General features: G+C 42.0%; 1 protein-coding gene across 2 annotated transcripts in view; it reads right to left on the bottom strand.

Annotated features, from left to right (window-relative positions):
- Positions 1 to 386: 386 nt before the first annotated feature.
- Mosmo (modulator of smoothened) overlaps positions 387 to 17078 on the bottom strand; it is a 57235-nt gene continuing 40543 nt past the window's right edge. Inside the window, exons 2-3 of one of the 2 annotated variants that reach the window (NM_001164580.1) lie at positions 8909 to 9121; positions 387 to 4764 (exon numbers count right to left, since the gene is read on the bottom strand). In NM_001164580.1, the coding sequence (NP_001158052.1) occupies positions 4580 to 4764; positions 8909 to 9121 (398 nt within the window). In that variant the 3' untranslated portion in view covers positions 387 to 4579. The remainder of the gene's footprint in view (positions 4765 to 8908; positions 9122 to 17078) is intronic. The other variant, XM_006507689.3, reaches the window with a different exon arrangement.

Below are 17078 nucleotides of genomic sequence, written 5' to 3'. Positions count from 1 at the left end.
CATACGGTGGCATTCCCACTAGTAAGTCCGTCTTGCTAGACACTGACCGTATCAGCACGTCAAGTGTGTAGGAGTGGGCCAGTCACATCTTTGTGAGATGTGCAGAGTAACTTTTACTCCAGGACAATATGGATAACCAAATAGATCTTTGGTTTTTCAACTGCACTTGAACGAAAATCAAGGCGATGTAGGAGAGAGCTGCTTTAATGGACAAATAGATCTGTCTTAAACAATTAATATGAAATATCAAAGCCATGTGAGAAGTGCCAGAGAAAAGGGCCCAGTATTTACTGGGAAACTGTCCTGATCTATAGAGTGGAGTATCAGTGACAACTGTGCTGTTGCTTTTCTGGTGCTGTGATAAAACACAACGACGAAGGCAACTTACAGAAGAAGAGGTTTATTTGGCTTACGGTTCCAGAGGCGTCAATCAGAGCAGAAGCTGAGGTCTCCCATTGTGGACTGCAAGCCTGGAGCAGAGGACTGGGAATGGCATGCAGCTCTGACATCTCAAAGCCCAGCCCCAGAGACATGTTTTTTCCTCAAGGAGACACCTCTTCTTAAACCTCCCCAAACAGCCACCAACTGGGGACCAAGACCCAAACATCTGAGACTATGGGGCACAGTCTCATTCCTGACTAAAGTGAGCAAAGACTGTCCAGGGAGGAGGGGAGCTCCCTCACATACAACACTAACACAACCAGGAGGCCAGGTCTCTGTAAGGGAAAATGCTACAGTACTGTGCTGTTTCCAGACAGGCTAGCCTTGCAACGATGCGATGTAGCTGAAGATTACCTTAAGCCTTGGCTTCTACCTCCTGAATGATCGAGTTACAGGCAAGTCCCATTATACCTGGTTTACTCAGTGCTGGGGACTGAACACACTCTACCAAGTTACTTCTTTAACAAGACAGCTACATCTCTAGAAATAAACATTTAAAATCAAAATGTATTAAAAGTAATAGAAGCCTTTTTAGTTTCTTTAGTAGACAATTTATTTTGATAAACTTGCTCAATAACAAAAATACAAGTGAAGAAAATTATGTTCACTTTATACAGTTGTATTAACAATTTGTTTTGAAACTATTAATTGAAAAAATGTTATAACCAATTAGAAAACAATTCTTAATAAAGTTTTGGATAATATACAGACCTTGACCACAAACTAAAATCTCTCAAGGCAATACAACTAAAATTCTGTGTAGACAATTCTACCTACACAGACCACCTTTTTCCTTCATTTATTTTTATCCTTCAAAAATTTTCTAAAAGACAGCTTATTGTTTTGACTTGTGAATGTAAATTTAATTTTAAAAAGAAGATCAAAGTGGGTTGATATAACAGTTACTATAACCAGAGTAACCGGTGACTAGTAGTCTTTTAATAAAGACAAAATAAATGCAACATGTTCTTCTCATGAAGTCCATGATGCAAAACAACAGCTAAGAACAGATCCAAAGTTAGTTTCCAACACTTCTTAAGGACCTTTCCTCTAAACCAATAGATTGCCTGTCACCAGGACTATTTATTTCACTGAAGAGATTAAACAGTGAACTCGCACAACACCACACGGAGAAATCAAAGCTGTAGGCAAAACCCAAGAATGTGTTTTGGTCATCTAGAACATTACAAAAGAAAAAAAAAAAAAGGCATCTTTCTAAAACAAAACAGATGGAACAGAAACCAGGCTTGTGAGAGATGGAGAAGTCAGAAACATCACACCCACACTAACAACACAGAACATGGATTACCTTTGGAAAGAATTGTACTAATGGTTGCTTTTAATGAATTGAAGATTTTTATCTATACAGATGTTTAGGCTTGTTCGATAGGAGCTTCCTAAACACTCAAACTAGTTCAGTCTTGTGCAAATAAAACCTAAAAATAGTTTTCAGCAGATTTTACAGTGATATTCTTAGGCATGAGAAGAATGTACACTCTAAGAACAACGTAACAGACAAAATTTGACAAATGATTGCACCATAAAAGTGTTTTATATACATTTTACAAGATATGATTCCTGCTATAAATTAATACTGTGCTATGTAGTACTCATAGTGACCTTTTAAAAGCAGCTGCTGGCAGCTGTTTGTCCGTCCACTTACAGGACCGATTACACGGATTAGTCCACTTCAACAACGTTTGGTCTGAGAGAGTTTACAAAGACTGGACTTGACACACTACTCGATGGGATGGTCTTAATCCTGGGCTAGAGCGCTGAGTGGCTAGAGGGGCTTCCCCCATCAGCTCTTCATGCACTGGCCTTCCAAGACAATGATGAAATTAAAGACAATTTAATGGTTTGGGTAATAGATACAAATAAAACCTAACATTTTGTAATCTTATGCAATACCACTGTAAATGAGAGAAGTAAACAGTGGGGAAATTCATAGCAGCTGAGAAACTTTCTCTCCCCATGCTCATGATCCAGTTAAAAATATTTTGAGAAACTATTTACAATAAAATCCATCTTTTTTAAGAGAAAAGCTCTTGGTCATGTCACTTAATTTGAACTATACTTTGCTAATACTTTGTATCAGTGGTATAATGCCAACCACCAAACCTTTCCTTCAGAGTGACCCATTTGACTGATGACTGATCAAAGCCCAATCCCGAATGTCCACAGAACATGTCTAGTGGTGGTTTTAGAACTGCCTGGACGGAACAGGTGGTGGAAAGCGTCCTTCCTCCGACTGACTGCAGGCTTCTCACACAGAGGGGTCCACTTCTCCAAGGTTCCTGTATGAGCCCAAACACTGGGTTTTCATTCACAATTTAATACTGAGACAGCTGAATAACAGACACATTGGTGAGGACTGACCCAAGTCTTCCACTCTAGGTCAGATCTGAGCAGGTAACCCATCTCCGAATACCATCCTGTGAGGGAGAATCGAGTTGCTTAGGAGTCATTCCCATTTGTTTGAAGTACAGGCTATGTAAGACTTGTACTCTGCCCACTAATAGGGATACTTGAATTGCCATTCACTCTAGAGAGGACAAACTCAGCTCCACTGCCATGAAACACCCTTGTGACAAGATTCAAACAAGTGTTCCCCAGGAAGAATCGAGGTGTTGACACAGGCATGGGAATGTGGGGAGGAAAGGACTGGGTTTTAAAAGTACTTGTGAGTTCAGAATCAGCTGCATTGCTGTTTCTACAAAAAACAAAACAAAACAAAACAAACCCCAACCAACCAAACAAACAAAAAACCCCTTAAGGTTTAATGCAGTCTTCAAAGCAAATGAAAGAATGGTAGCTTTTCAGCACACACGTGTGTAAAGCATTAGAGGGAATATTGTATTGCTTAAGAGTTTGGTGAAGATCTACTAATACAGATAAAATGCGATTTTTATGGAAGAGCAGAACTAGTGTTGTAAATAGCCAAAACAGCCAGATATTTGCTAGTGACCTTAATGTTTATGTGAAGTTGTATGCCTGAACGTATACACTGCATTGTTAACGTAGCAGACTGAACCAGTGGAAAAAATGAATGTACAATAGATGACAATTGTTATTCATTCCAACAGTGTCAGATTCCCCAAACTATAAGGTTTGGCATGACCTTACCTTTACTGTCATATACAAATAAATTAAACTTAGAAAGAATCTTTAGCTTAACTTAAAATTGCACCTAGAAAGGTATGGAGTTATTTGTACCTATTACAGAAACCTGTCAAAATCAAAGGCTGCTACAAAGAATGAGGTAAACTGAAGACTCTCTCCACTATGCAGCCTTCAGATAAATGGCTTTTTTCTATTGAGTTCTAGGTTGCACACCACAGTGTTTTGCTAGCAAGCATTCAGAGTTCTCGTCCAGGAACTGTTTGCATGTGTGCATATACAAATGTACACACACATACACACACACACATATACACACTGTATACTGCATCAGCAAAATATATATATTATATATATATTTATATAAATATAAGGAAGATTTCCCCCACCCACCCCAAACTTGTTTCTTAGTGTTTTCTTTTTTCTTTTGTACACAGAGATTAGGGAGTTTTAGAATTTTTACATACATTTTAGCAAACAAGTTTTGATCTATTGGCTTCTTGGTGCAGTAATGCAACGGCAATCCATTGTGGTGCCAAAGGCTCATAACATGACAAGGAAATTGAGAATACTAATATCTTAGGAGGTGAGGCCAGCCCCACACGAACCTCCTGCACCCTTCTGGTCCATCATGATTCATAAATACTAGACTTTCCCCCCTCTCAAATGAATCATTAGACATTAAAAACAGATCAACAGAGTCACAAGGGGCCACATGCTTTCAGCATAAAGCACTCTCCTTCACTAGGTTGCTATCACAGTGCAGACTGACTGCCTGAATATGCTCAGGAGATTTAGTCAATATTGTATTTGGTTATGGAAAAGGCTCTCATTCTTTTTTTTAAATCCAAAGTGCATAGTGAGAACAAATCAAAGCAATTTTTCCTTTTCAGCATCAGGTTCATCTAAGCATCTTCCTATGAGAGGACTGCCCAGATGCCTTCTCTTTGTCCTCCCAACCTCTAAAAATAAAAAATAAAATAAAAAAATAAAAAGAGTTAAGCCGTTTAGACATTCGTCAGCCTGGTAAACAGACTTTGCCAGCAAACAGAAGTCCTACTATTGTGAAGAAAATCGATAAGACAAAAAGTACATATGATGACCCAACTACTGTGTTGTTGGGTAACTTATAAGGTTGACCTCCGACTTCATTGATGTAAAATCCTATTGGAAATATTAGGGCAGCCATACAGAAAAGGATCACTGTAAAACAAACCAAAACACAACATTAGTAACATGCTTTGGTGATGTAAAAAAAAAAAAAGAACAATGAAAACTTGGTACAAGACAATTTCTATAAGGGTTTGTGGACTGATAACAAGGCCAAACCTGTGGTAGCACAACCAACCCTTGTCAGAAGACCTGCATGTACTACATTTCACACAGTAACCCCGAAGCCCAGCAAACCAAACACAGGAAAGCTGGGTTACACATCTTTATACAGGTTTTTAGAGGATCTTGAATTATGAACATTAAGGTGTGTGTGTGTGTGTGTGTATGAAGTTCTAACCCTTGTATGTCTGCCTGTCTTAAACATTTAGTAATTAAAGATAGAATTAGGGGTAAAGTTCCAGCTGCCTGTCTGTCATAATCGTTTATAATTAAGGGCAGAGTTGGGGGAAGTCCTGGCCCTAGTATTTAATAGCTGGCCTGTTTCTTTCAATAGGAGAAATATATAGCACGTACTAGAGTGGTAACTAAGCCATGTCAAGACCCTAGCAAAGTGTAGGCTGACAGAAGTGCTAAGTAGACACTGTTCCATTACGTCCCAGCTGTCAGCCAGTCCTCCTCGCAGCAGTAGAGGGGACCTAGGAAAAGGTGCAGGAAGTCAGAACGACTTCTCTTACTTTCATTTTCACCCAGCTGGAGAAAGACGGTCAGACCTCTGGCATGGCTAGCAAACTGTCAGAGTGGTTATCTCTCATGGACAGTGTTCCAGAGCAGTAACATCTCTATCAGGTTTCTGAACACACACAGACAACAAAGTGAGGGAGGGAGAGAAAAAAAACCTTTGGGCTTACAAACACAATGAAATATATTTTTCAAGAAAATGTTTCTAGAAAGATTACCAGGAACACCAGTATCTAGGCAGAAATCATGTCTGTCTAACCTTTTACCAAATCCTGTGTCCCCCAGGCTACCAAAGCAATGCTTTTCCCAGGAAACATAAATTATCCACAGCAAGCTTAGCTTTCCTGAGAGAGTTTGTGCCTCTTGAAGGTGGTAGTCAAGAGCTCATGGTCCCGTGCATTTCTTAGGATAGAAGGCTCTCTGTGAACACAGATGAACTAGCTGCTGGTATGAAGATCTGAAACCTTTCCCAAGATAAACCTATCTCCAGGAATATTAAAGGAGCCCTGGACAAATGTATCAGTTGACGATAGCTTCTGGGTAGGTCAATCAGAAGGACTTAATGGAATTTTTTCCTAGATGAACTTCCAATAATACACTAAACAGTAATATTTGCTTGAGTAGCATATCACTTGAGAAACATATCCGTATACTTTTGTGCTCTGTAGCACTGCAGTAGATTATTCTATATTGTGTAGTCAGAAAATCTATTTCATTTTAGACAAATGATTATACAAAACAATATCAAACAAGCAAACAGATTCTTTGTAACTCCTTCAAGTGAAAAATGTAGTGAAAAAACTAGGGTTTGTTGGGTGTTGGTCTTTTTTGTTAACTAGCCACCAATAAACACTTTTAAATAAAAGTGTGCGTGAGTGAAATAAAACTAGTCGACTAGGAGCCACGGGGCTGAGTGGAGTGCGTATGAGCCAATCCTAGCTCCTGGGAAGTACAGGTAAGAAGACCTCAAGTAGCAGGCTAGCTTGAGTTTGCACACACAGTGCGACCCTGTGTCAATACACATACACCATGTGAAACACATGCACTTGCATGTTTATTCTTAAAACAATTTTTCCCTCTGATGTTGAGTAGCTTAGGAAACAGTAAGACAATCCAGAAGCAGTTTAATAGGATGCACAATGTTCCTTAATGTTTAATAGGACGCACACATAATGGTCCTTTATGATGGGCAATAAATACTATTCATTTAGCAACTACAGTTACACTTGAAGAGTATTTTGCAAACTGATTAGGAAAAGCTCAATTAAATTTTGAAAAAGCAATGACTTCCTATTTGATCTTAACTTTAAGGCCTAGGGAAGGAACTTGGTTCCCTGTACTTTCTGGGGTCCAGATGTATGTAGATGGGGGAGGATTTAAGGTATTAAGAGCTGTGAAGTTACTTCAGATCTTAAACCAGCTATCACAGCTGAAGATCAAGCTCTGGGCCCAAGTAAGCTTGCAACAATAGCTTTGTCGCCTCTGTGGCACGGGATGCTGGTAGTGACAATAGGAGCAGTAGCAGATGAGAAGGTAAACCAGAGTGCAAAGGGGCTGGAGATGGCTCCGTGGGTAAGGCGGCACACCTGTGCAGGTCAGCGGTGTGAGTTCAGGTCCCCAGCACCCACACAGAAAGCTGGGCATGCTCATGCGTCTGGAACCTGAGTGGGGAGGTGGTTGGTGGAGACAGATGGATGTCCAGGTGGCTGTCCAATCGGTCTAGCCAAATGGTGAGCGCCCAGTTCAGTGAGAGATCTTATCTCAAAAACCAAGTGGAGAGTGATAGGGAGGACACATGACATCAACCTTTGACCTCCACATGAACATGCACTCACACATGGGCATGCCCACAGACAGACAGACACACACACACACACACACAGCAACGAAAGAATAGGGTTGGACTTAAAAGAAAAACGACTCATTTTGTCTCACATGTCCGATAGGCAAGACCCTTCATGTGGGGCTCTCCTGGTAGAGGGTGTACCATTACACTATTACAAAAATACTACCCTAACTAATGGAAGATTCATATACAGCAGGGCTCAGGTACATCTCCAAGGGCAGGACCACTAGGGGGAGCTAAATTCCTCCCTGGACTGCTCTTCAGCCAGCAAGCAGAGTAAGGTAAATGCCAACCTAAATAACTCACTCCAAGCCATTTTAAGTTATAAAGGTACAGAATAGAGACATTTTTATAAAAGTATCCATTTTTTAGAGTAGATATATGCTTCAATATATATAACTCTACTGTTTAGAAACTTCCAAAAATAGTATGTGCCTCTGGCAGAGAGGTTCTGAGGGCTGGTGACAGTAATGAATGAGACTTCACTTGATTGCCCATCCATAACTCTGAATCACTCTCATACGCACATGCAATTTCAAAAATAAAAGAAAAAGTACATTGCATTTTGGAGGCAACGATATATACTTATTGTTGAAGGGGATGAGAAACAAAGATAAGCCTGGTTCTTCTCCCTCTGTGGGTGGGTATCTTGGGCTTCCTTGCCTCATGTAAGTTTGGGTCATTAGTTTTAAGTTTTTGGCACTCCTTGATATTATATTACTCATTAATGACTGAATCTTCCTGGAAAAGTGACTGTGTCTGTGAGTAGATGAAGAATGGTTTTCTCTTTATTTAAATTCCTCATCAACAATTTTCAGCTAGGGGCTTCATTTCTGTAACTGCTTCTGGCCCTTACTCTCTGTTAAGAGTTGTCTCAGATCTCTGACAAGAAAAATATCAGTTGTTTCTTATTGCTTAATAAGGATAAGGAGTACTTGCTCGCCTCAAAGGCAGCTTGATCTAAATTTTAATATTAAGGGAGATGTGTAGACAAAACTAAAACAAAGTCAGAAACGAAGTTCCAAAGAAAGCTGGAGAGACAGGGACTCCTGAGGGTGCAGTACTACCCTGTAGCCTCTAAGGATAAGCTTCCAAAGTGTTCAGAAATTAGATCAGTTTTGCAAATTACAAGTTAATATTATATGTAATATATAAATCCATGATACTGCAGGGAATAGCTTAGTAGAGTAAGAAACTTTGACAATTACTACAACAACTAAATGTGTTGGTTTTTCAATGGTCATTCAACCCAGAAGAAACAAAAATCGACAATATTAAAAAGCAAATGACTGCCTTCACCTAAGTTATATGTTTTCCCAGATTTATCTTTATTTTGCTGGCAGACACCAGTACTTTCCAGAAGTGGAAACCACTCAGACTACTGGTAGCTCCACAGCACAAACCTGAACCACTTCAGTTACAGAAAGGAATAACGCCTCATTAAAAGAGCATCCACACAACGCAGTTACAGCTGTGGGTGGGCGTCCTGGTCTTGCAGTGCGGACGCTGATGGGACTGTGTGGTCTATTTCATGGCCAAGTGAGTGGTGCTCCAGGAAGATTTACCGCTCCTTAGGACCGATCTTGATAGTCGTCGTGAAACTGCCACTGTGCTGCCTTCTAGAACAACTTAGTAAGCATGGCTACTTACTTCCAGTGAATGCTATCCATCGAGCATATTTTGTAGCTTCTCTTCGCCAGTGGGAAGCCACCAGCAAACCACATGTGACAGTCAAGGAAATGATTCCCATGATGATAAAAAACAGGGTGGTGACCCATTCTGGGGGAAGCCGAGGAGGGATGCAGGTCCGGTCTCGTCCATGGATTGTCTGACACTGCCGCACCAGGCCCACAGTGAGTGCTCCTGGGAAGATGCAAAGGGAGGGAGTACTTCAGTATGCTTGGCATGCCCAGGGAATATGCCCCAGCAAACCCCTTTCAAACTTAAGTCTTGGTATCTGTGTGGACAATCCAAGCATTTAATCAAGGAATTCTCTTCAGCAGTCTGCTGCTGTTTATAATGATACAGTGCTTGGATTAATGTAAAAAATGAACATAAGCAACAAGAACAAGCCTCAGGAACCATAAAGGACAGTTAGTTCAGCCATTTATTGAACAAACACATGTCTTTCTGTCATGACAATCTTTCTACAAGGACTAGAGACTGGAGCCCAGGTTGACTGTATACGCTCAGGAGTTGGCCTCCTAAACAGGTTTTCAGAGTACTTGTGTCAGGCACTGCTCTAGTTCCAGGGAAGACAGCAAAGCTGCCGGCTGGGGCCCCGGCCTTCCTGAGTCTGCACATTGGCAGCAAGACCTGGTCTTCTCTGCTGCTAGATTCAAGACTCATTGAGTAGCTCTTTATTTTGACTGAGAAAATATATTTTAAGAAATTAAACACAAACTTTGAAATATACAGAATGATAATATATAAAATTACATAATGCATTAAACACTAAATAGTTATCAAAACTAAAAGGTTTGACTATTTTTATTACTATATAAGAGTTAACACCATCACAGGATAACAGGAAAATGCAAGTTATGAAGCAATCTGTAAAGTACCTCTGACATCATTAATTTTCAAAAACTGTATTAGTAGTATCAATATGTATGGTGGTGTAAAAGAGTGATGTGTGTGTTGGGGGTGAGAGGGGGGCATGCAGGCCAAAGGACAGCTTTGTGGAGCAACAAGAACAAGCTTCTCCCATACTGATGTGGGTTCCAGGGATCAGACATGTGGTCCAGCCTGTGTAGAAGAAAAAGTGGTGAAAAGGCTCCATAAAGCTGTAAACCTGAGCTATGACCATCCCTCTCTAATGATAATCTATCTGACCAGAACTCTGAGAAGATAAACAAATCCCTTTCATAGTACTGCCACCCACTCTGTCCTCAGGTGCTGCTTGGAATCTAGAAACTGAGAGTTGCTAGGGGATAACATGACTTCTTAAGCAGTAAAAGGTTCCTCTGAATGATAAGTTGAGGTGGGGCAGAGCCTTACTATGCTAAAGCATTCTATTTGTAATTCTGGAAACAGAGAAGGCATTCACAGAAGCGCCCGTGAACTCCTAACCGGAAACCACTCCTGATCATTCAGCAAAAGACTTTTGACAAACTACCTCTGTGTAGTCGTGGAGCTTATAAAAGCTGCAAATGTCGTGATGAAAGACACTTGCACACAACACTGCACTGTGGATCTCTACTATGGAGGCAACTGTCTTTACGATTCAACACACAAAAGCAGCTTGACTGGCAACTCTCCCCACCTACCCACTCGAGATCTGCACTGAGGGTTACCTTGTGCCCCCAAATCGTAAGCTCCTACCCGGTGCATTGGACTGAGAGCTCTCTCCGGCATTCTATCTCTGAGTCCTCCCTGCTCTCTGACTAAGCACAGGATGAGGATGTCCAGTGTGCCCGCTGATTGTCAGGCTCTCTGAGTAAGACAATCTTTGTTGCCTCCCCTGTCTAGCTAAACCACAGCAAGTAAATATGAACAGAACAAACAATAAAGTGAAAATGTTAGGTATAAGCAAATTGGAGAAAACCTGATGAATGTTGAGCTGTAAGGGGTTCTGCTCCTGTATTGATAAAATTCCTTATTACAAGCAAGCAAGAATGAATCCTCAGCACCTCTGAAGGGAGGAGATGGGCGAAGCAAGCAAACGTTTATGATAATGTCGCTCACTCTGCCCTGTAGCTGCTCTGCAAGAAAGGCCAACTAAATTTTAATCAGCAATTAGAGGGTACTGCATAAAAAAAAAAAATCCAAATATTTTTCCGTGTGCTGAGTTTGTGGTTAGTAGTGTGTGCTCAATGCATGAGGCTCCAGGTTCAATCTCTAAAATTCCACAAAAAATTACTACATGGCTCTCAAATGCTTAGCATTGTTAGAGCAGTGAGATTCTCAAAACAATACTCTTGTGCTTCCAGTGAAAACAGATTTTCCTCAAATAGAGAAGGGTTAGTGTCAACCGTGGTTAGTCAATGCTATTCTTTGCATTCTGGAGTAAGACTGTATGTAATCTGATAACATCAATGATGTAGTCACACATATTCTATTGGTTGAGAGAGTCTGCAGTCAATTGCTTTAGAATTGAGATTTTGTTAATGTCCACACTTTGAACAGGCCTTTAAATTGCATCTTTATTTCAATGAATTGTCTCTGGCCCACCTTTTACCTCCATTAGATTCTTCCACACATCTTGTCTGCATCACACAGCCACACTGGTGATGTTAAAAAGTAGCTCTGAGGAATAGTGGTGTACTGGGTACTGAACTCAGGGATCCTCTAACTTCAGAAGTGGGGATTACAAAATAACAGAATACACCAGGGCATGGTAGCATACGCCTTTAGTTCCAGCACTTGGGAGGCAGAGGTAGGTGGATATCTGAGACCAGCCTAGTCTACAAAGTAAGTTCCAGGAGAGCCAGGGCTATGAGAAACCCTGTCTTGAAAAAACCAAAACCCCAAACCAAAACTCACAAACAAACAACAGACTGCCATCTTTTCAGAGAAGAAACTATACTTTGCACTTCACTGGGAAAACCTAAAATGGCCTGTAGCAGTGGGTACACAGGAGGAATTAAATCAATTAAAAACATGCTACAATTAGAATCACACGGCATTCCAGAGGTTCTATTGAAAACTATAGTTCAGTGTGGCTTCTTGTTAAGCAAAAGCCCAAGCAATCACTAGTTGTTGTTTTACACACAGGTTTTACCTTTTGAAGGGACCCATGACTGCATTCTCCAAGCAGTCAATCTATCTTTACCCGGCAGCTGTTGCCTAGGTAACCAATCCATCTAAATAAAAGATTCATACACAATAGAAAAAAGGAAACCAAACTAGAGGCTGCAGCCTCCCACCAGCCTCACAGGATCCCACCTGTGTACCCTCCACATAGAGGAGCGAGTCACACGTGCCCGCCCTGCCGAGTGTGTCCCTCACTAGAATGCCTCCTGAAGCTCATCTGCCACCTAGAGATCCAGACACTCCGAGGTGACTTAGCACAGCCAGTCTGAGCACGTCTGCTGCCACAGTGACAATGACTAGGAGGCATGTCATCACTGTGGTAAAGGCACCACTACAGAAAGTCTGTAACTGAGGGCTGTGAAGCAGCACCCACGCCCACCAGAGCCTGTCACAGGCAAATCTCGTGATGTGCCCACCAATCTAGACCCGATCCCTGCAATGAATGTGGATTTCTGGCTTTCTTTTCTACTAGAAATCATGTTCTTAGCAAGCTGTTTATTGGTTACACATTGGTTACACAAGTGCACCACCACGAATGCCTTCCTGACTGATGAAGGTCCAGTTTCCGTCTTTCAATAGAGCTGAAGCAAGTGACGATACTCCAATTTAACGGAAATGATGGAGATTCTTTTTTTTTTTTTTCAAGACAGGGTTTCTCTGTGTAGTCCTGGCTGTCCTGGTCACTCTGTAGACCAGGCTGGCCTCGAACTCAGAAATCCGCCTGCCTCTGCCTCCCAAGTGCTGGATTAAAGGCGTGCGCCATCTCCGCCCAGTTGGAGATTCTTATTTACAGAAAGCATGGTTGAGGAAACTTAACAGAATGCAGGGAGGTTTGGGCAGAGGGGACTGGGAAAAGGGAGGCTCCAAGGCAGGTATAGGTGCACAGTGTGCCCTCCTGTCACAGGTGCTTCCAGTCTCCAATGCTTCAACTTTCTTCTCAGCTGTCACTACCTTACTTCCTGTCGGGTGTCTTCCCCACCCACTCTGTCCTTACAGCTCACATGCTGAATGAGCAGTGGCACAGAAGTTAACACTTGCTAACAAGGGTTAGTGTGTTCAGATATTCTGATGTGTAGTTCATTAGAATTGTCTCTTTGGCCGCTTCGCTTTTTATAAACTATGTAAACAGAGAAGTAGGAGATAAAAATGACCACTAGCTATGGTTCTGGCAGAAATGTCTTGCTGGTCTCCGGAACCACAAGGTCAAGGTATCAAAGTACAAAGAGCTGGAAGCCTTCCCTTCCTTTAAGAGAGCAGCACGGTTTGCACAAGGTTTCCTAAGGAAATAGTTCCTCAAGGTTAGCTGCTTAGGCACCGGGAACCACTGAAGCTATAAACCAAGGGACCCAAACTACTCCTTAGCTTAGAGTCCATGGGACGCTGGTTCCACAGGCGTGAAAAACTGCAACAAGTAAAGGGTCACTAATCCTGGGAGGACAGTCAATGTGGAGCACATCAGTCCCTGGGAAACTTGTGGGAGGGCACTTGAAACAGCGACAATGAAGCCGAAGATGACACAGAAACCACAGAAGTTGGAGAAGAAGGGCACATGGAATGTCGGCCAAGGAAAGCCCCAGGAAATGAGCCAACAGAAAGGCCATGAGGCTGTGACCAAAGTCACATAGGGCTGGGGCTGCCAATCCTTGGTACTCACCATGCCCGAAGCTATGGTTTACTACTTGTCCAGCTGAGTTTCAGTCTTTGTCTCTGGCCCTTTCTCCGCCCCAGTGGCCCTGTCTGTAATGGGAACGAACTCTCACTCTGTGAAACTCTGTTGGAAATGTAGAGCTTCCTTTGTGATTGCGCAGGGGCTCACAGCTAAATGTTTTCTGGAGTATAAGAAACTTCAAACTTGAACATAAAACCTTTTTCTGTGTATGTGTGCATGCATATGTGTGTGAGGTCGGGGACAACTCTGTGGAGTTGTGACTGCTTGCCATTTTGTGTGATCTGCAGATTAAACTCAGGTTATCAAGCCCGTGGGTATGCATGTCTTTGAGCTGAGCTGTCTCGTTGACCCTGAACTTGAACTTTTAAGCAATACTGAGGTGCTGGGAAGCTGGAGGAAAGACTGAGTGTGTTCTCCATTGCATGAAAGGTAGTCATATCGTGCTATGTGGAACTATCATCATCTTATTGTCTGTACTTGAGAGATTAAATATAATTTGAGATGTTTTGGAGTCAAGTTGATAAAGGGTCTACTTGGGATGGTTAATCATGATTATCAACTTGATCGTACTGAGAACTACCTAGCAGGCTATTGAAGTACGCCTCTGGGTTCATGTATGAGGACAGTTGTGGAGACAACTAGATCATGAGAACTCTAATCAATGGCTTAGTCTGAAAGACTTTCAGGTGGAGAGAGTGGGTTCCTGGATATGCCTTTGAAGAGCAGAGCTGAGTCCAAGACGGTTCCTGTTTCCCTTCTCTACCTTGAGTCATGGGTTGAACAGCCTTGCTCCATCACATGTTCTTGCTATTCTGTGTCAGCACAGGCCCAGAGCAACAGGGGAGGCCTACTGTGAATGAAACCTCTTAAACTGTGAACCAAAACAAACATCTCCCAATTTAAAAGTGGAAAAAAAAACAAAACAAAACAAAACACAGACACATGCTATGAATGAACCCTGAAAGCAGGACGCTAAATGAAAGACATGAGCCATAAAGGGCCACATATAATATGGTACCATCTATATGACATTTCCACAACAGGCAATCCCAAAGAGCCAGGAAGCAGATCTGTGGTTGCCAGCAGAGTTGGGGGGATTGAGGAGTACTGAGAACCCCCCCAGCAATTTAAAAAATATTATTTTTAATTATTTTAATGTATGAGTGTTTTGCCTGCATGTATATCTGCATACCACATAACCACATGTATGCCTGGTGGGCATGGAGCCCTCAGAGCTGAAGTTACAGAAGATTGTGAGCCTCCATCTGGGTAATGGGAATTGAACTCGGGTCCTCAGGAAGAACAGCCAGTGCTTTTAGCCTCTGAACCATTTCTCCAGGCCCTGAACTATACATTTTGAAAAGGTGATATTTCACCTTATTCTCCAGTCTAGCTTGAAGTACTTTTAAATTCAAAACTCCCTGTGCAATAACATTTCTCCTACAGCTTCTGCATTATTACTGTCACTAGGCAAATCCCATCTTTATCTATTAGAAAACCACCAACAGTTTTAGTCTCTTATTTAAAAGAGAAGAGGTGGGGTTGGGAAGGTGGCTCAGAGGACCGTGGTTTGCTTCTCAGGCAGCTCAGAACCACCTGTACATCCAGCTGCAGAGAACCCAATGCCTCTGGCCTCCCCAGGTTCTTGTACTCACATGTGCACAGGAGCCCCTTCTAGCTTGGCTGTGAGTGACTTGCTTTGAGAGAAGTTAGTTCTTAACAGCAGTGAGGATCCTTGCATCTGAGAAATCACTGTGTTCCTGTACTTTCAAGATTCTCTTTGTCTTTCAATGGTTAGGATGTGTTTAGGCATGGAATATCTTACATTTGTCCTATTTTGTGTTTGTTGAAATTAGCCAATATGCAGAATGACTATTTCCCAGTGCTCTGGCATCTCCTCTCCTTCTTTCTGGAACTCCCACTGTGTGGGTGTGGCATGTGGTATACCACACTTGTCTCTAATGCTCTGTTCATTTTCATTATCTTTATTTCTGCCTCTTACATTGGAAAAATCACAATCAATAGACTTTATTCATACCATCTTCTGCAGATTTCTCATTGAAGAAACCTTTCAGATCTTTCTCTTTGTCAGGTCATTGTTTACTTTTGGTATATACTTAAAATGTTTGAGTTAAATCCTATCTCAGTGGTTCTCAACCTGTGGGCCACGACCCTATCTTGCATATCATATATTTATGATTCTTAATAGCAGCAAAGTTACAGTCATTAAGTAGCAACAAAATAATTTTATGTTTGAGGGTCACCATAACTTAAGGAACTCCATTAATGGGTCATAGAGTTAGAAAGGCTGAAAACCACTGGTGGTGAGTCAAAGGCTGAGATTCCTCAGTTACCACTGACTGCTTTTATTGTTTAATCATTATAAGCCATAGTTCTTTGTTTCCTTGAATGTCTTATAGCTTTGAGTTAAAAACTAGAAATTTGATCTCTGTGAGTTCGAGGCCAGCCTGGTCTACTGAGTGAGTTAAAGGACAGCTAATGCTACACGGAGAAACCCTACTTAGAGAGTACGGGGTGGGGGAGGAGTGGGGGGACTTTCAGCCAGGTGGTGATGGTGAATGCCTTTAATCCCAGCACTCAAGACACAGAGGCAGGTGGATCTCTATGAAATGAAGGCCAGCCTGGGAGTTCCAGGGCAGTCAGGGCTACACAGGTTCCAAGACAGCCAGAGCTACATAGAAAGATCCTGTCTCAAAAATAACAGCAGAAAGCAAAACCAGAAAGAGAGGGAAGGCATATAGCACACAGCACACCATGTGTACCAGGTGGGACTCAGCTTCCTTCTTTTTCTGTGATTTATTCTTGTTACTGTTTGGTTCACAACTCTGCTGGGATAATTACATAAAGTCTCTATCTTCTGTCGTGTGTGGCCTTTGAAGTCTTTCTGACTTTATCTGACAGACATCTCAGCCTGTGCTGAGGGTTCTGTGGACAGAAGGTAATTTACAACTCTGCTTAAACTTCTTGATTGAGCAGAAGTCAGCTAGAAGTGAGAAATGTGAGGTGCCTTCTACACCTCTTTTCTGGGCACCTGGACAGCCTGGCCATGCTGTGCTCTTCCAAACTCCAAGGACTACCCTAGAGCTCCTCTCAAAGACTCCTAGGGACACGGTTTTCCCTGTTTTCTTTTCATGCTTGCCTATCTGTCTCCCCTCCTCTCCCCCTGCCTCCTATCTCTGATCTTCAACCGGTGAAAGAGCCTTAGCCACCTGTGTTTTATATACCTTGGATGGTGATTGTATTTAGCAAATGTCATGTGGTCAAATAAAGATAAATTGTGAACATGGATATGATCAGTGAGCCACCAGACAAATCAAAACAGTAGCAGGTCCCTGGAGGGTCTGTAAGTGTGATGGGTCCCGAGCCCTCTCAGCT

The sequence above is a fragment of the Mus musculus genome, chromosome 7 (genome assembly GCF_000001635.26).
Source record: "Mus musculus strain C57BL/6J chromosome 7, GRCm38.p6 C57BL/6J".
NCBI lineage: Eukaryota > Metazoa > Chordata > Mammalia > Rodentia > Muridae > Mus > Mus musculus.
Note: the sequence above shows the minus strand (reverse complement) of the source record. Positions and strands in the feature narration are given on the sequence as shown.